A 21,098-nucleotide genomic window follows, 5' to 3' on the forward strand; every position below is an offset into this window, starting at 1 on the left:
GTCAGGCCTGGTGGAACACATGTGTAACGATTCCCATGGTTACCGTACCCGCACTGCCAGAAGTCCGGCTACCGGACCAACGGCGGTGACTGTACCCGATTACTCACTCTGGGACAGGTATGATTTATGTTGGGTATTTATATGGGGGGTGTTTGTCTTGTTAGATATGTATGTTGGTGAGGTACTGATGAAGGGGTGGTAACCCCGAAAACGTTTGCGTTTCAATACACCTGCTTTGACCATTCACAAGGCTCCTGAGTGCCATTTCTCATTTGGACTTTTATATGCTGCCTTTATGTGCACCTGGAGCCGCTGTACTGAGCCGATATAGTGCCGACTGCCATTGGATTTATATACATATATATATATATATATACATGTACATGGCATGCCTATATATATATATAGGCATGTCAAAGCCAGTGACAGCATCTAATGATTTCACTGACTTCCTGAATAACCTGAGTATTACTCAGTTGACTGAATTTCATGCATAGGGATCATGTTGGGTATGTGTTACTGGCAGCTGGCATATTGATGCCGGGATCCCAGCCGCTAGAATGCCAGCAGGGGGGCGAGCACAATGAAACCCACTGCAGGCTCGGTGGCTCTATTCCTACTCTATGGGTGTCATGGACACCCATGAGTGGGAATAACCCCTGTTTGCCTTGATTCCGGCTGTCGGTGGTCAAGATTCCGGCATCGGTATCCTGACCGCCGGGATCCCGACTGCCGGCAATGTAACTACATCCCAAGGGATCAGATGCTGCATCATTGGATGCAGCAGCAGATCACAGAAGCCGCTAGTAAGCATTTATTTACACAAGACGCCTCATGTGGCATTGGCTTATTACATTATTAGCATATTACTGCATTTGTTGCCTATGGGCAGATACTATTTATGTTTCATCTGGAAATAAGTGAATACTGTATCAAATCCAAAAGTAAAGTACAGCACATATGTTAATACATTAGTCTTTTGTCTTATTTATACTTAACCTTTGCGGAGCATGCCTCCTTTCCTCTGGTTTAGAAAAGCCTCTGGAAGAAATGTATAATTAGCTAGTGGATCTTCTTTCATGTTTTTAAATTTTGCGTTCTCCACAATTCTGTTTACTGCTTGGTCATCAAGCTTCACATCCAGAAACTGACATATTTTCAGAACTTCAGATCGTAGATCCTAGAAAAACAAATGATCTTTATTTGGTTATAATACTTCTTACCCTACGTGAAAAGTACAAAATGTTTTGTTTTTTTAAATACCATTTCATGTTATAGCAAATAGGTCAATATTTAATTTGTTAAAGCAATTACTTTACTAAAGTAAAATAAATAATTAAAAGCATGATTATCTTCCAGGCATCATTCACCAAATCTGCCTGAGCCCCCAATGGCTGCAGTGATTCAATGCTGAAAGAGGAGGGTGTCAATGTTCCTCCTACGGTATGTAAACTTACAATTGTTGTAACCACTTTATCATTAGATCAACAGTAGTTGTAATTTAGGAATAACTGAACAGTTGTATGATTTAAATGATGTGATGTCCAAAAAATACTAATTGATCTCAAAGCACCGGATTGGTGATTATTTCCTTCCTCAGCTATAAGAGGAGCTGGGGCCAGTGCCATATACATAGTGACACCACAGAGCATCCCATTCCCATATGACCCAAGCACTAAAAAGAAATAGCCCAGGAATGGGGAAAGGCTCCAAAAGATTCTTTATCTCACTAACATTTGTTCCTACAGACATGTGATTACTCTCATTTGAAAGAGGAACATCTCATCTGTCAAATAACAGTGACCCGTAGTATTGTCTGAGGATAAAATAAATGCCTAACTTAAAAATGTGACCAGTCTGAAAAGTGACCAAATCAGCTCATCAGTCTGGTGAAAGTAGCCTTAGCAAGCGAGAGGCGAATAGTGTGTCCTGGTTTCAATTTACACCTTACCCAATTAGACTTTTTTAGCTTAAGCTTCAGTGTTCTAGGGCTTCAATAGCTTTTAAAAATATATATTTTTAAATCTACTAGATATAAACAGACACTTCAAGAGCTTTATAAAGAAATTTGTGATGCAGTAATTAAAATTATACATTTAGTTAAAATTACAATTAAAAAAAATCATGTATAAGTAAAACAACTGAAAGTGAATTATGTAGAAAAATAGTAATATAAAATAAATGCAAACTGCAGCTTCTCCTAAACCGATTGGAAAAAATCTCCTGAACAAAGTGAATCCTTTGAAATAAATGCTTTAAATTATACCTAGAAGAGAACTGTCCTTATCTGAAATAGTAAGACAGAAGTAAAATTAAGTGACTTATGTTGTTTTAGAATGTAATACAACTTAAAATAAAATGCACTTGTAATTTTCTTGCCATAGACTGAGACCTAAATGGTCTCTTAATTATGTCAGGCCTATCTGTATAACTAATCATGGTGTTTAGTAGGTTCATTTAAATCCTTATTCAGTATGCAATTTCTGCGAAGTAGCAGTTTCTGCAATCATAAAGTTGCCGCCCAGAAATTTAGAAAAAATGTCCACTGCAAAAATTGCGAATGCATCGCAATATGCAGGCTGAACGCAAAACTATACGCAATTACCAGAACATTAAAGATTTTTCCTATCTGTGCCATGAAAGGTCATCGACAATTATTGCGACACAAGGAGCTGGAAATGGTCATCGCTGATGTCAATGTCCTTCCTTAAAAACACCTGGGCATGTCTGCATTTTTTCAGACACACCCAAAAAATGGCAGGGTTCCGCCCAGAAACGCTGGCTTCCTGTCAGTCATACAGCGGCTGTGTACAAATAGTGGCTGAATTGCGATCACAATCTGTTGCTATATTTGCTCACATGTCCACAGTGCGAACGCTGCACATGCGCAGTCATTCAATAATCAGCCGAATTGCGAATCGCAATTTTTGCAATCCTTACTGAATAAGGTCCTTAGGTCCATATATATTTGGATACTGACACAATTTTCCTAATTTTGGCTCAGTAAGCCACCACAGCTGATTTGAAATGAAACAATGGCGATGCAATTGAAATGCATACTTTCAGCATTAATTCAAGGGGTTGGCCAAAGACTTTACATATAACAATTAGAAATTGAAACCATTGTTATACACAGTCCCATGTTTTCAATGGCTCAAATGTAATTGGAAAAAATAACATAATCAGAAATATGAATTTCATTTTTAATATTTTGTTGAGGATCATTTGCGGATAATGGGCAGTATTCACTTCTTTTCACCCCCTACCACGCCCATTTTGTTTTTGCTGACGAGCATGGTATAATCATTTCAGCTCGCTACATTTGGGGTAGCGAGGGTACCCAACCCTTTACGCAGCTAAACCTGATTACTATGGACGCAATATGTGCAATAACGGGGATCACTTTAGAAAGGAGATTGGGCGTGATATATCATTTGAATACCGCCCAATGACTGCCTGAAGTGTGGAATCCACGAGCATCACCAAATGCTGGGTCTCCACTTTTGTTATGCTTTGCTGGGTTCCAATGTATAGATAGACAGTTATAAGATAGACAGTCATTAGGTCGATCTCATATTTTCGACAGTCAAAAGGTCGACAGGGTAAAAAGGTCAACACATGTTTTTAAGGGTTTACAACTTTTGCCTCATTTGCTATCCATATCACAAACTATTACCTTTAGTAACCTTGTGGTGAGCGAACACATTTCAACCAGTAGCATGCGGTGAGGTCAGTGGCTGGTGAGGCACTGCAGCCATAATGTCCACCGAATCCTGCCGATGACCCCTACCACCACTGCGGCCAATGCCCGCTGCCTACTTGCTCATTATACTTGTGATAAAGTGTACATTTTTATAGAAAAAAAACATAAAAATTAGTGTTTGGGACTGGGAAGGGAGTGGGAGGAGGACATGAATGCATTTTTGTTGTCCAGGGCTTCCATTAACTTAATAGCATGTGGATGCAGCGCTATTAAGTTAATGGAAGTCCTGGACAACAAAATAGCCAGCAGTGGGTGACAGGGTGAGGGTGACGCCAGAGAGACGGTGACAGCAGTGGGTAACAGGGAGTGAGTGACGCCAGGGAGAGAGTGACAGGAAAAGCATGACATCTGGAAGAGCATGACACCAGGGAGAGGGTCGCCAGGGAGAGGGTGACAGCAGTGGGTGATGCCAGGGAGAAGGTGATGGGAAGGATGATGCCAGGGAGAGGCTGACAGCAGTGAGTGATGCCAGGGAGAGGGTGGCAGTAGTGGGTGATGCCAGGGAGAGGGTGACAGCATGGAGAGGGTGACGGGGAGGGTGACGCCAGAGAGAGGGTGACAGTAGCGGGTGAAGCCAGGGAAAGGGTGGCTGTAGTGGGTAACAGGTAGAGGGTGATGCCAGGGACAGGGTAACAGCAGTAGCAGCAGGTGAGAATTTAAAAGAGAGAAGTAAAGGGTGATGGGATTAGACAGTGAATTAAAATTATATTTGTATTTACTTACATGTACCTGGGCCTAGATCTGCGGAGATCACTGGTGACAAGAGCAGCCTGAACAGGAATCAGGAGAGAGAGAGTGAGAGAAGAGAGGAGAAGCGGGGGATCATGGCCCCTCTCCCCCTCTAGCCAGACTGGACTGACTGGGGTATATTTACTAAGGTCTCGATTTCATTTGAGTTGGCTTTTCTTTTCTAAGTGTGATAACGGAAATTTAATAAACACAATTTTAAGCAGTGTTGGGGCTATTTGTATTGAGATACACTGCCGACTAAGAATTTGTTTTCTCAATCACTGCTGACAATAGCCAAACACTGCCGGGAAAGTAGGGAATTCGTAAAAAAATTGAGCTTTCAAATAGACCTGCTTTTTGCTGGCATGTTGTGATAGTCATGCACGTATCAGTGAGATCTGTGCATGCTTATCTGTGGAAAAGGGTGTGAATGAGTAAAAAGTTAAAAAAAGAAATGTGTGGGGTCCCCCTCCTAAGTATAACCAGCCTTGGGCTCTTTGAGCCAGTCCTGATTGTTTAAATACCAGGGGGGAAATTGGACAAGGGTTCCCCATATTTAGACAACCAGCACTGGGCTCTTAGTCTGGTCCAGGTTCCAAAAATATGGGGGATAAAAGATGTAGTGGTCCCCCATATTTTCAAAACCAGCACCGGACTCCACTATCCAAGGAGATAATGCCACAGCTGGGGGACACTTTTATATTGGTCCCTGTGGCCATGTCATTACCCCCCCAACTCCTGGAGGAGTGGGGACCCCTTTAATCAAGGGGTGTCTCCCCCCTCCAGACACCCAAGGGCCAGGGGTGAAGCCTGAGGCTATCCCCAGCACCCCTGGGCAGTGGTTGCTTGGCTGATAGCCATAACTGTGTTAAAAAAAGGATTTTTTTTTGTTATAGAACTACAAGGCCCAGCAAGCCTCCCCCACTTGCTGGTATTTGGAGATCCACATGTACCAGCATGTGGGGAAATAATGGGCCCGCTGGTACCTGTATTTCTACAACCAAAAAAATACCCAAATAAAAACACAACACTCACACCTTGACAGTAAAGATGTATTAAAACACACTTACGCACTCACACATACTTACCTACATCCCACGCCGATCACATCCACTTGTCCAGTAGAATCCAATAGGGGTACCTATAAAAACTGAGAGAGAGATTACTTACCTACATCCCATGCCGAATCTAATAGGGGTACCTGTAGAGGAGAGAGGGTGCACAAGTTGCTTTGTAAACGACTTTCCTCCCTATACACTCAGGATAGAAATGTATGGATTTAGGTTTTTGGAAGGAGAGCGAGAGAGAGAACATGAACCTCGAATGAAGCTGTAGCTTCCGGCCTCCAGCTGCTTCTTCTCTTGCTGGTGGAGGGAGCAGGTCTGCCAGTGGCTCTTGTCGGCATCACTCGGTGCGAACACAGAGACACACAGCGGGGGAAAATGCGGCAGGTGTGGGACTGTGGGTGACCAGAAAGCGGCCGACTCAGTTGACGGAGAGGGAGGTGAGCACTCATGCATCAGCATATGGGTGAATGGATCCGCTGTCCAATCACATCTAGCCCTATCGATGAGGCACTTATAATAGTGCCGCTTTCTCGTCGATTATCAATGGGCTTTTACAGCCCACTGCTTGGCCACTCCCCCCACTTTATCCTCATTCCCATTCACAACGGGAGGCACTGTAATACTTTCATGTCTTACAATGAATATAATAATATAATGAAGATACTTATGACACAGAATATGTGTCATACAGTAAGTATCTTCCTTCTATTAATTTCATCATTAATGAAGGTGAGGCACTGCCTCCCCTGACTGCACGTCCCTGATTTCAACATATTTGACAATGTCACCCTGCAGCACCTGGCTCATGTTACTGTGGAGGAGCCGGTATTTTGGTGATACCTGGGTGTGGTCCAAACTCCCGCACACCCTGGTCTCTCTACTGTGAAGCGCCGTCCAATCAACTTTGCAGAATTTGACTGAATCAAAGCTGGCAGTATATCTCTACACTAGAGGTTCTTAAATGCAGTCCTCAAGGCACCCCAACAGTCCAGGTTTAAAGTTTATCCATGCTTGGCCACAGTTGACTTAATTAGTATCTCAGTCAATTTGATTTAACCATCTGTGTTGAGCCATGGCTATACCTAAAACCTGTACTGTTGGGGTGCCTTGAGGGCTGTTTTTGAGAAACTCTGCTCTATACACTTCTGTCACATAATCAATAAACACTAGTGACCCAGTGCCATTGGAAGCCATGCATGCCCATGCCATTTCACTTCTCTACTGTGTTTTATAGGTGATATGGTATGCTTTGGATCATGCTTTTTTCTTTCCATCATTCTGGTACTAAGGTTGATCTTAGTTTCATCTGACAAAGAATGCGGTTCTAGAACTGGGCTGACTTTTTTAGATTTTTTTTGGCAAAGTTTAATCTGGCCTTTGTATTTTTGAGGCTTATGGATGGTTTATATCTTGTGGTGAACCTTCTGTATTTGCTTTTGAAAAAAGGTCATCATCACCACTAACATCATCATCTACTTAAATATGCCACTAACATCACTAGCAAATGCCTATAGACAACATGGCTAAGATAATGCTTTCCCAGGTAATTATGAAATTGATACATGTACATTTGTCTGAGGTTGTGTTACAAGTGTTATATTTAAAATCTTGCAGCATCTTGTGCCAAGTAAAATGATCTATGTATTAGGAGTATCAGGAGGAGGGGCTGATTACAACAGCTGCCTGACAACCTATTTAATCGGGTCTGGGACTCCAGGTCGACAACAAAAAGGTCAACACACCTTAGGTCGACGCCAATTGGTCGACACACCTTAGGTCGACATGGACAAAAGGTCAACATGGACAAAAGGTCAACAGGAGCAAGGTCGACATGGAAAAAGGTCGACATGAGTTTTTAATGTTTTTTGGTGTCGTTTTCTTCGTAGAGTGACAGGGAACCCCAATTAGTGCACCGCGTCCCCTTGCATGGCTCGCTTCGCTCGCCATGCTTCGGGCATGGTGCCTTCGCTTCGCTCGGCACAGATTACCGTTCCAATCGTAGTCCATGTGGATCGTTAAGCATGAAAAGGTTCCAAAAAAGAAAGAAATTGTGAAAAACTCATGTCGACCTTTTTCCATGTTGACCTTGTTCCTGTCGACCTTTTGTCCATGTCGACCTGTTGTCCATGTCGACCTAAGGTGTGTCGACCAATTGGCATCGACCTAAGGTGTGTCAACCTTTTTGTTGTCGACCTGGAGTCCGGATACCATTTAATCAGTGACCAGACTCATTAGAGCTTGCTCATTGTGAGAGCTAGCATTCTAAAGTGATAGCTTGGCTTTTTAAGTGAAAAGTGAGTTTGAAACAGCAGCAGGTACTGCCTTGGGATGCTGACGGTGGGAAAAGAGCCTACTGCTGCTGCCAGCAGGTACTACCAGGTACCCACAATCGGCCTGCGGGGTCTAAATCCACTGCTAAGCTGCACAAGGGGGCAAGGAAGACTGCTGCTGCAGGCATCAGAGGAGAGGACGGAAGGGGACAGAGACTGCTAAAAAAAGCGAAGGAACCGGTGACTACTGCTGCATAAAACGAAGGATTAGGGGACGCAAAGGATAGATAAGTATAAGCCCAACTTCATTATTGTATAGTGAGTGTTTTGCCTAGATTGTTTTGCTTCTGTATTTCTTCTTGGGTAACAGGGAGTTAGACCTTACAAAAATATGGGTGGGGCTGGGATTGGGGATTTCACTCAGTGCATATCGTGCAAGATGGGGTTCACTACGATCTGCCGGCGGCCGGCCTCCCGGCGACCAGCATACCGGCGCCGGGAGGCCGGCCGCCGGCTTACCGACAGTGTGGCGAGCGCAAATGAGCCCCTTGCGGGCTCGCTGCGCTCGCCATGCTACGGGCACGGTGGCGTGCTACGCGCGCCACACTATTTTATTCTCCCTCCAGGGGGGTCTTGGACCCCCACGAGGGAGAATAAGTGTCGGTATGCCGGCTGTCGGGCTCCCGGCACCGGTATGCTGGTCGCTGGGAGCCCGACCGCCGGCATACTGAAGACCACCCTGCAAGATGTAAGCGCACCTGGAGCAACCGTCCCAGTGTGAGTACATCTGCACGAGGTGTGTGCGAACGGTTGCCCTGGAAGCCCAGCTAACTGATCTAGAGCAAACCATTATGCGACTGAGGGAGATTCACAATCTCGAGCAAAGTTTAGATAGAACGGTGGAGGAGTTGAGGGAGGGGTCACTGGTAGATGAGGATGACCAGGCAGTTAGCTGGGTCACAGTTAAAAGGAAGAAAAAGAGGGGGAGGCTTGACATCTCTGAACTATCAAACCCGAATAAATTTGCATGACTGGACGAGGAATCGGAGGATGATAGTGAGGAAATGACGGTGCCAGAGGAAACTGTTCCATCTAGCAACCAGAGGAGCGGTCCCTCTGGCGCAGTTGGGATAAAAGTTAGTAAGGTACCTAGACAGATTGTGGTGGTAGGGGATTCCATTATTAGGAAGACAGATAGGGCAATCTGCTACCGGGACCATGATCGCCGTACGGTCTGTTGTCTCCCAGGTGCTCTGGTGTGGCACATCGCGGACCGGGTAGATAGATTGTTGGGAGGGGCTGGGAATGATCCAGCATTCTTGGTGCATGTTGGCACCAACGACAAAGTTAGTGGAAGGTGGGATGTCCTTAAGAAAGACTATAGGGAATTAGGCAAGAAACTTAAGGCAAGGACATCTAAGGTAATATTCTCCGAATTATTACCCGTGCCATGCACTAGTCCAGGGAGGCAGAGGGAGATTAGGGAGGTAAATGTGTGGCTTAGGGATTGGTACAGGAAAGAAGGGTTTGTGTTCCTAGAACACTGGTCGGACTTCTCAGTCAGGCGCCATCTTTTTTGTCATGATGGATTGCACCTGAATGAGGAGGGGTTAGCGGTGCTGGGGGGAAGGATGGTTAGAAGGTTGGAGGAGATTTTAAACTAGGTGCCTGGGGGCAGGGTTCAGCAAGAAATTACGGGTCATTCAGTTAGAATAGCAAGGGTGGCATTAGTGAACAAAATGGGGGAGGAGTAGGGGGGAGGAATAGAGCAGACGGCAAGGGTAGTAACATGGGAACTAAAAAGGGTTTTAGAATAACAGTAACCAATGATGATTATGGGTCATCTTTGCTGCATAAGAATTATGATGTCCCTACCATAAGGGGAAATACATATCTCAATTGTATGTATGTAAATGCTAGAAGCCTTACAGGTGAAAAGGGAGAAATAAACATCCTCGCAGCAAGCAAGGAATATGATATTATAGGCATTACTGAAACATGGTGGGACGAATCTCACAGTTGGACAGTCAATCTGGAGGGTTACACGCTGTAAAGGAGAGAAAGACTAAATAAACGGGGTGGAGGGGTATGTCTGTACATAAAGATATTCAAGAAGGGACTGTAAATACTATTGAGATGTTATGGGTAGAAATTGCATGCGGGGGTAAAGGAATAAAGAAGTTATTATTGGGGTTATGCCACAGGCCGCCTGGTATTAATGTGTCTGATGAGAAGTTGTTACTGAATCAAATTGAAAGAGCAGCAGGAGTAGGAGACATAGTAGTGATGGGAGACTTTAACTATCCCGAGATAAACTGGAAAATCAATTCATGTGATACTGCTAGGGGTAATATGTTTTTAAACAAACTAAATGATAATTACTTAGTTCAATTAATCGAGGAACCAACTACGTACAATGCAATCTTAGACCTGGTATTAACTAACAATGGGGAATTAGTATCAAATACTGAAGTACTGTAGGAGAGCCAATATGTACAATATGGTCACATTCAATATCAGTTTTCATTAGCAGTCCTATACTGGCTCAACTAGGACTTTAAACTTTAGCAAAGCCAACTTTGACATGATGAAGAAAGCGTTAAGGGACATTGAATGGGAAATTCTGTTTCAAGGAAAAAATACTACAGAGAAATGGGATGTATTAAAATCACTGCTAATTAATAATACTCGTAAATGTATTCCCACCAGCAGCAAAAAAAGGAATAAAAATCCCAAACCAATGTGGTTTAACAAAAATATAAAGGAATTAATGGACAAAAAAAGATGAGCATTTAAAAACTACAAATCTGAGGGGGATGCGGAGTCATTTCAGCACTATAAGGACTGTAACAAAATATGCAAAAATGGAATAAGAGCGGCTAAAGTAGAAACTGAAAAACTAGTAGCATAGGAAAGCAAAGCGAATCCCAAATTTTTTTTTGAGTACATCAACAGCAAGAGACTAAAGAAGGAGAGTATAAGCCCTTTAAAGGATAAGAGGGGAGTCTTAATCAAATATGGAAATGACATAGCAAACAAACTAAACAAGTTTTTTTCAACGGTATTTACCAGAGAGGACCAAATGCTGGGTCTAACAAAAAATCTCAACAAAGATAATGTCCCACTGCTAAATGCTTATTTGAGTGAGGAGGTAGTCTGTGACCGATTAAAAAAGTTAAAGATTAATAAGTCACCTAGTCCCGATGGAATTCACCCGAGGGATCTTATGGAGCTGCACGTTGAACTAGCAAGACCTCTATTTTTTATCTACATGGATTCGGTTAAATCGGGTATGGTTCCCAAAGACAGGCGTATAGCGGCGGTAGTGCTGGTATTCAAAAAGGGGAGCAAAGCTGAACCAGGTAATTATAGACCAGTTAGTCTCACATCTATAGTGGGGAAAGTGTTGGAAGGTATTCTAAGGGATAGTATTCAAAAGTTCCTTGAAGCAAATAAGGTCATTAAAAGGAACCAACATGGATTTGTGAAGGACAGATCATGTCAGACCAACTTTGCTTTTGTGAAACAGTAAGTGCAAACCTTGATCAGGGTAAGGAGGTAGATATAGTCTTTTTAGACTTTGCCAAAGCTTTCGACACTGTACCACACATGCATCTTATATATAAGCTACAAGAAATAAGGCTAGGGAGCACAATATGCACTTGGGTCAGTAATTGGTTAGATAATAGGGAGCAGCGCTTTGTGGTCAATGGATCATTTTCAAATTGGACTAAAGTACTAAGTGGTGTTCCACAAGGGTCTGTACTTGGACCACTTTTGTTCAACATTTTCATCAATGACCTAACAGTAGGTCTAGAGAGCATGGTTTCCATTTTCGCAGACCATACCAAATTGTGTAAAGTTATAAATACGGAGGGGGATGCTGAGTCTCTTCAGAACGAGTTAACTAAACTGGAAGCATGGGCAGCAAAATGGAGAATGAGATTCAACACAAGTGTATGGTAATGCACTGTGGGGGCAAGACCAAAAATAACACCTACATACTAACTGGAGTAATATTAGGGGATTCTGTACTGGAAAAAGACTTAGGGGTTCACATAGATAACAAATTCAGCATTACCCAAAGTAGGAGTGCAGCAAAGAAGGCTAATAAGATATTAGCATGCATAAAATGGGGAATTGATGCAAGGGACGAGAGTATTATACTCCCATTATATAAATCACAAGTGAGACCACATCTTGAATACTGTGTGCAATTTTGGGCCCATATAACAAAAAGGATATCCTGGAGCTAGAAAAGGTTCAGAGGCGGCGACCAAACTAATCAAGGGCATGGAGATGCTGGAATACGAGGAAAGGCATGCAAGGCTAGGCATGTTTACATTGGAAAAGAGGAGACTAAGAGGGGACATGATCAACATCTACAAATATATAAGGGGTCAATACACAGAGCTTGGGAGGAACCTGTTTTCTATAAAATCAGCACAGAGGACACGTGGTTACTTGCTTAGGTTAGAGGAGAGGAGTTTCCGCACATTGAGGCAAAAAGGTTTTTTCACAGTAAGGACAATATGTGTTTGGAATTCCCTGCCTGAGAGAGTAGTAATGGCGGACTCAGTCAACACCTTTAAGAATGGGTTAGATAAATTCCTATTGGATAAAGATATTCAGGGTTATGGTGCGTAGGCACGCATTATAGTTAATATAACTAGTCCGAACATAAAAATAACTAGTCCTATAATAAGACTGCATAGGAGCCCACAAATAGGTTGAACTCGATGGACAATTGTCTTTTTTCAACCTTAGTTACTATGTTACTATGTATTTACTTTGGAAGAATCACTCTGAATGACGACATCAATTATTAACCATTAATGGTCTAAGGAGGTCATTCTGAGCTGATCACTCGCTGCAGTTTATCGCATCACAGCGATCAGGTCAGAACTGCGCATGCGCTGCAGTGCGCCGGTGCCGCAGTGCACTGGCGCATGGCTGACAGCCGATGGCTGTCATTGCCTAGCAGAATAAAATAAATATAGTTTGCTGCGCTGTGAAAGAAAAGCTGCTCAGGTTGTTAGGTAATTGTTAGAATTTGTTAGGCCGAGCGCTTGTGTGTGCAGGTGTGTGGTGTTCTGTAAAGTTATGTAATTGACTGTAAAAAAAAAAAAAAACACAAAAACGAAAAAATTTAAAATTAAATAATAATAATAAAAATAAAAATAAAAAATAAAATAAAAATAGGGGAAGAGGGGAAAGTGCAATGTTTACAGCTCCTTTGGGAATGATTTTGGAGCTTTTGGACACTTGAATGAGAGGGCACAATCTGTTGCAGTATGTCTATCCCTGACTTACCCTTTTTTTCCTGTACAAGTGTGGCTGGAGGTTCTGGTGTCTGTGGCAGCAATTAGGTTGATGGGCAGGATGGCTTTTCCTGCCTGTTATGCCGTAGCTCACGTCCTCCTCCTCCTGGCCGCACTGTGGCCGCTGCTCCGTCCGTCAAAACCGGAAGTTCGGATGTTTATTTCCGGTATTACAGGTGCTGGCGGCGGCGGACTTCGTGTCCTTTATGGTTACTTTCTTTTACTCCAACGCGTTTCGAATCCAATGCAGGATTCTTTCTCAAGGAGATGCTAAAAAACTTTACTGTTAAATATCCGTTTTTTATATGATAACTTTATTGATAAAACCGGATGTACCCGTGACCGGAAGTACGTTTTCCCGGCGGCATCCTCATGGTAAAAATTACAATAGTGGAATAAATGTGAACTTTTCCCTTAAAACAATTAAAAATATATAAATCATTGCACTTCAGGGAAAAAGGGGACAAGTTGTGAAATAAAAATAAATAAATATAAAATGTATAGGAAATTAAAAAATCAATAAAAATGAAATATAAAAAATGAAATTAAAATAAAAAAATAAAATGAATAGACGGCTGATGTATATTCTAAAATTAGAATATTTTTTTTGAGTATGTGTGAAAGATTACAGGAAAACGTTTAGTTCTATGTCAATATTTAGACCGTATGGTTCTAAGCTCTTCATTTTGTATATCCATTCGGTCTCTTTTTTCTTCAATATTTTTACGATGTCCTCTCCTCTCCAATGGGCTTCGATCTTTTGGATTCCAATGAATTTTAGCCCAGTGGGATCTTGATTATGTTTTGTGAAGAAATGTGCTGAGACGCTGTGTGTTTTCAGGCCTCTTTTTATGTTATACACATGTTCTGCTATCCTTGATTTTAGTTTTCGTTTTGTTTGTCCTACATATTGTTTTCCACATATACATTCCAGGATGTAAATGACCCCTTCTGTATGGCAGGTTACTTGGTTTTTAATTTCAAATTCTTCTTTTGTTATGTTGGATTTGAAAGAGGTTATGGATTTGGTTGAAGTCTTCTGGTTCCTGCAACCGATGCAGGTCATGCACTGGTGGAATCCTTTGTTTTTTTTTGTGGCTTTTTGGTTCTTGTGAAATTGGTAGAAAACTATGGGTCAGTTGTTGTTTTAAGTTACTTGCTTTTTTATAAATTATTTTTGGTTTGATGGGAATAGATTCCTTTAGATCCTCATCAAGAGAAAGGATATGCCAGTGTTTTTCAAGGATTTTTTCAAAGTCTTTATGGTTACTGTTGAACTGTGTTATGAAGGTGACCGGTAGTTCTTTTTTGTCTTTTTGTTTGAAGATGAGTAAATCTTTTCTTTCCATGTTTTTTACCTTTTCTAATTGTTGTGTCAGATGGTTTTCTTTGTATCCTTTTTGAAGAAATTTGTTTTTCATTTCTTGTGCTTGTTGTTCAAATACTTTCTGATCAGTACAGTTCCTCTTATAGTCGACGGAATTGTCCGCCTGGGATATTGTCTATCCATTGTCTATGGTGGTTGCTGCTATGTGAAAGCATGTTGTTGCCGTTCACTTTTTTAAAATGGGTTCTTGTGAGGATTTGGTTCTTTTCAATGTAAATTTCCAAGTCGAGGAAAATTACCATATTTTCACTGTGTGTAGTGGTAAATTCAAGGTTCATATTGTTGTTATTAATGTGTTCTTTGAATTGTGATAAAGCATCTTGGGTTCCTTTCCAGATGAAAAACACGTCGTCTATGTACCGGTGCCAGCTTATGATGTTTGGTAGGAAGGGATTGTTGTCCCAGATGTTGAGGTCCTCCCAGCGTGAGACAAACAAGTTCGCATAGCTAGGAGCAAATGATGTTCCCATCACTGTGCCGCACTGTTGCTGAAAAAATTCACCCTCATACCCAAAATAGTTATTGTGAAGAATGAATTCAATACTGTCCATGATGAAATTAATTTGTGAGTTGGTGATTGTCGTCTGAGTACACAAGAAGTGAAGCAACCCGCCACTTCTTGTGTACTCAGACGACAATCACCAACTCACAAATTAATTTCATCATGGACAGTATTGAATTAATTCTTCACAATAACTATTTTTGGTATGAGGGTGAATTTTTTCAGCAACAGTGCGGCACAGCGATGGGAACATCATTTGCTCCTAGCTATGCGAACTTGTTTGTCTCACGCTGGGAGGACCTCAACATCTGGGACAACAATCCCTTCCTACCAAACATCATAAGCTGGCACCGGTACATAGACGACGTGTTTTTCATCTGGAAAGGAACCCAAGATGCTTTATCACAATTCAAAGAACACATTAATAACAACAATATGAACCTTGAATTTACCACTACACACACAGTGAAAATATGGTAATTTTCCTCGACTTGGAAATTTACATTGAAAAGAACCAAATCCTCACAAGAACCCATTTTAAAAAAGTAAACGGCAACAACATGCTTTAACATAGCAGCAACCACCATAGACAATGGATAGACAATATCCCAGGTGGACAATTCCGTCGACTAAAGAGGAACTGTACTGATCAGAAAGTATTTGAACAACAAGCACTAGAAATGAAAAACAAATTTCTTCAAAAAGGATACAAAGAAAACCATCTGACACAACAATTAGAAAAGGTAAAAAACATGGAAAGAAAAGATTTGCTCATCTTCAAACAAAAAGACAAAAAAGAACTACCGGTCACCTTCATAACACAGTTCAACAGTAACCATAAAGACTTTGAAAAAATCCTTGAAAAACACTGGCATATCCTTTCTCTTGATCTCTTGATGAGGATCTAAAGGAATCTATTCCCATCAAACCGAAAATAATTTATAAAAAAGCAAGTAACTTAAAACAACAACTGACCCATAGTTTTCTACCAATTTCACGAGAACCAAAAAGCCACAAAAAAACCAAAGGATTCCACCAGTGCATGACCTGCATCGGTTGCAGGAACCAGAAGACTTCAACCAAATCCATAACCTCTTTCAAATCCAACATAACAAAAGAAGAATTTGAAATTAAAAACCAAGTAACCTGCCATACAGAAGGGGTCATTTACATCCTGGAATGTATATGTGGAAAACAATATGTAGGACAAACAAAACGAAAACTAAAAACAAGGATAGCAGAACATGTGTATAACATAAAAAGAGGCCTGAAAACACACAGCGTCTCAGCACATTTCTTCACAAAACATAATCAAGATCCCACTGGGCTAAAATTCATTGGAATCCAAAAGATCGAAGCCCATTGGAGAGGAGAGGACATCGTAAAAATATTGAAGAAAAAAGAGACCGAATGGATATACAAAATGAAGAGCTTAGAACCATACGGTCTAAATATTGACATAGAACTAAACGTTTTCCTGTAATCTTTCACACATACTCAAAAAAATATTCTAATTTTAGAATATACATCAGCCGTCTATTCATTTTATTTTAATTTCATTTTTTATATTTCATTTTTATTGATTTTTTAATTTCCTATACATTTTATATTTATTTATTTTTATTTCACAACTTGTCCCCTTTTTCCCTGAAGTGCAATGATTTATATATTTTTAATTGTTTTAAGGGAAAAGTTCACATTTATTCCCCTATTGTAATTTTTACCATGAGGATGCCGCCGGGAAAACGTACTTCCGGTCACGGGTACATCCGGTTTTATCAATAAAGTTATCATATAAAAAACGGATATTTAACAGTAAAGTTTTTTAGCATCTCCTTGAGAAAGAATCCTGCATTGGATTCGAAACGCGTTGGAGTAAAAGAAAGTAACCATAAAGGACACGAAGTCCGCCGCCGCCAGCACCTGTAATACCGGAAATAAACATCCGAACTTCCGGTTTCGACGGACGGAGCAGCGGCCACAGTGCGGCCAGGAGGAGGAGGACGTGAGCTACGGCATAACAGGCAGGAAAAGCCATCCTGCCCATCAACCTAATTGCTGCCACAGACACCAGAACCTCCAGCAACACTTGTACAGGAAAAATAGGGTAAGTCAGAGATAGACATACTACAACAGACTGTGCCCTCTCATTCAAGTGTCCAAAAGCTCCAAAATCATTCCCAAAGGAGCTGTAAACATTGCACTTTCCCCTCTTCCCCTATTTTTATTTTATTTTTTATTATTTATTTATTTTATTTTTTTTATTATTATTATTATTTAATTTTTAATTTTTTCGTTTTTGTGGGGTTTTTTTTACAGTCAATTACATAACTTTACAGAACACCACACACCTGCACACACAAGCGCTCGGCCTAACAAATTCTGTCATTGCCTAGCGATCGCTTCTGCCTGATTGACAGGCAGAGGCGGTCGCTGGGCAGGAGGGGGCGACACAGCGGCGTTTGGCCACCGTTTTGTGTGTGCAGTCTGGCCAACGCAGGCATAACCGGACCGATCAGGCCACAGCGGCTGCGTGACGTCACATGCAGCTGCTGCAAGCCGGGCAGCGCGCAAAAGCTGCGCTGGCCGGGAGCTACTCCTGAAGTACAAAAGCATCGCCACTGTACGATGCTTTTGTACTTCAGCGATGGGGCAGGGACTGACATGATGGGCGGGCTAGCCCTGTGCTGGGCATCCCCCTGCATGTCTGTGTTCCTGATCATAGCTGTGCTAAATTTAGCACAGCTACGATCAACTCGGAATGACCCCCTTAGACACTATGCTTACCTTAATCATGTCCTCATATGATAAAAAGAGACAGTTAAATTCCTCCTTGTGGGTGTACCAGTCCCTGACATGATCAAACCACGAGCCACCAGCTCCTGCAAAAAAAGGACAAATAAAGTGTGACTGGAAATCTGCTAGTTCCAATAAAGCTATCACCAGGTCCGGCGCTACCCGCTCAGCGAAGGGATGCAGTGCAGGGAGGCGCTGGGACGGATAGGCGCTTCCCCTACTCTGCATCCCTTCCCTGCTGCGCCGTCCTGTCCCCCCTGCTGCTGCTGCTGCCACTGCTGTGTCTGTCACTGTATGACAGTCACTGGCAGCGGGCACCTGCAGCATGATACGCCTCCTCCCCTCATCTCATCTGTGTGCGCCGCCGCCGAGTACGGGACAGAAGGGGGCGGAGCTACACGAGACGGTAGGGGGCGTGGCTAAACGGGCCTAAGGGGGCGGAGCTACACGGACCTGGCTGCTGTACAGCGGGAGACTGGATTAGGTAAGTGGAGGGTGAGAGAGAAGTGTGTGTGTGTGTATGGTGGGTGGGTGTGTATGTGTGTGTATATATGTGTGAATTGTGTGTATGGTGGGTGTGTATGTGTGTGTATATATGTGTGAATTGTGTGTATGGTGGGTGTGTATGTGTGTGTATATATGTGTGAAGTGTGTGTGTTTGTGTGGAATTGTAAGTGTCTGCTTCACAGCAAAAGTTGGATGGAGACCCAGCGAGGCTGCTTCAGCTTCCTGGGAATCCCCAAACGCCATTACTGGGGGGGCATTATGTATAAGGACGCTACTACTACTGGGGGGGGCATTACGTATAAGAACGCTACTACTACAGGGGGGCATTACGTGTAACAACGCTACTACTGGGGGGGCCATTACGTGTAAGGACGCTACTACTACTGGGGGGGCATTACGTATAAGGCCGATACTACTACTGGGGTGCACTACGTATAAGAACGCTACTACTACTGGGGGGGCATTATGTATAAGGACGCTACTACTACTGTGGGTGCATTATGTATAAGAATGCTACTACTACTCGGGGGGCATTATGTACAAGAATGCTACTACTACTGGGGGGGCATTATGTATAAGGATGCTACTACTACTGGGGGGTCATTATGTATAAGGATGCTACTACTACTGGGGGGTCATTATGTATAAGGACGGTACTACTACTGGGGGGGCATTACATATAAGGATGCTACTACTACTGGGGGGCATTATGTATAAGGACGCTACTACTACTCGGGGGGGCATTATGTATAAGAATGCTACTACTACTGGGGGGGCATTATGTATAAGGATGCTACTACTACTGGGGGGTCATTATGTATAAGGATGCTACTACTACTGGGGGGTCATTATGTATAAGGACGGTACTACTACTGGGGGGGCATTACATATAAGGACGCTACTACTACTGGGGGGCATTATGTATAAGGACGCTACTACTACTCGGGGGGGCATTATGTATAAGGATGCTACTACTACTGGGGGTGCATTATGTACAAGAATGCTACTACTACTGGGGGGTCATTATGTATAAGGATGCTACTACTACTGGGGGGTCATTATGTATAAGGATGCTACTACTACTGGGGGGTCATTATGTATAAGGACGGTACTACTACTGGGGGGGCATTACATATAAGGACGCTACTACTACTGGGGGGCATTATGTATAAGGACGCTACTACTACTCGGGGGGGCATTATGTATAAGGATGCTACTACTACTGGGGGGTCATTATGTATAAGGATGCTACTACTACTGGGGGGTCATTATGTATAAGGACGGTACTACTACTGGGGGGCATTACATATAAGGACGCTACTACTACTGGGGGGGCATTATGTATAAGGATGCTACTACTACTGGGGTGCATTACATATAAGGACGCTACTACTACGGGTGGGGCATTACGTATAAGGACGCTACTACTACGGGTGGGGCATTACGTATAAGATTAATAAGATTGTGCTACATTGTGGCGTAATTTTAAATGGGGGTACTACTGTGTGGCCATGCCCCTTACTTGTGAGACCACACCCCTTTTCCCGGCGCGCGCCAAAGGAATATGGGAGGGCGCAAATTTATAGTTTGCAGGGGGGCGCCGAACACCCTAGCACCGGCCCTGGCTATCACATACAATATATCAAAAGAAATGTCACTGTAAGAGGTCAGGTATTTTAACCATTTGCCTGGCATGGTCGTATCAGAAACTTACCTCCGCTGTTGCTCGTAGAGGGACCAGAAGGTCCCCCTTCCTCTCTGCACCCTCTCCTCAGTGTTGCCATGCTGCTGATCATTGCTGATCGGTCAGCACGGCAGGACCCCCACCCAGCGGCTGCAGACAATGGCAGCTGCAGGGAAAGTGTAAATCAACCCCCCCAAGCCTCCCCCCCCCAAGGCCCCCCTGTGTACCTAGCAACTGTCTTGGGTGTAAAAAGTAACGTTGAGATGTTCCAATGTAACCAATTTTCCCGACTGATGTTCCGATGTTTGAGGGTTTTTTTTTTTAAATAAAATCATTTTGGATAAGATTAAATTGATGTTCTTCACCTAATTCACTCATAAAAAACCCCTGACAATTTCTGAGCATTTTTTTGGGGGAAAATTGTCAGTTAAGTGGTTATAGCCTGTCAGGACACACTGCCAAGGGACGGGATGTAATGTAGTGCGAGTTTGCCAGATGTGTGGGATGCCAAAGGAACTCAGGGGTTGTGTACTTCCCTAACTACTGTATGGATGATTTTTTTAAACACTTCTTAAAGATCTGCAAACATGTCTGAATTATATGGAATTTTTGGTTATTTTTAACATGTATGTAAATTTCTACTAACAGATATGCTGAATCAGTTATGTTACATACTGGAATTTACTCCTTTAGAATAGTTTATAATTTTCAGGTTTTCTTCAACTTTTACTAAATGCTTTTCCTATTTTTGCATTTGTGCTTATTAACCAAGTATTTATATAATCCTGCAAAATTGCTTATTCGTGCTTATTTGTTTGTGCCAGAACATAAAATACAGTATATACCCAATTATATCCAAAGAATATATATCTGCTGATTCAGAGTTGGCAGCAAAGCAAAAAAAACGAAAAACTTTACTGTTGCCAATATCATGTTGCATTGCAGGTTCGGCAAAAATATATGTTATGGTAAGAACTTACCGTTGATAACGGTATTTCTCCTAAGTCCACAGGATCCACAGGATAACAATTGGATATGATGAAGCGACAGTGGATTTGCACCAATTAGTCAA

General features: G+C 42.4%; 1 protein-coding gene across 1 annotated transcript in view; it reads right to left on the reverse strand.

The window, feature by feature from the left end:
- LOC134909862 (amine sulfotransferase-like) overlaps window positions 1–21,098 on the reverse strand; it is a 111,081-nt gene that overhangs the window by 35,417 nt on the left and 54,566 nt on the right. Inside the window, exons 5-6 of the mRNA XM_063917191.1 lie at window positions 17,827–17,921; window positions 1,000–1,180 (exon numbers count right to left, since the gene is read on the reverse strand). Of these exons, the coding sequence (XP_063773261.1) occupies window positions 1,000–1,180; window positions 17,827–17,921 (276 nt within the window). The remainder of the gene's footprint in view (window positions 1–999; window positions 1,181–17,826; window positions 17,922–21,098) is intronic.

The sequence above is a fragment of the Pseudophryne corroboree genome, chromosome 4, assembly GCF_028390025.1.
Source record: "Pseudophryne corroboree isolate aPseCor3 chromosome 4, aPseCor3.hap2, whole genome shotgun sequence".
Taxonomy (NCBI): domain Eukaryota; kingdom Metazoa; phylum Chordata; class Amphibia; order Anura; family Myobatrachidae; genus Pseudophryne; species Pseudophryne corroboree.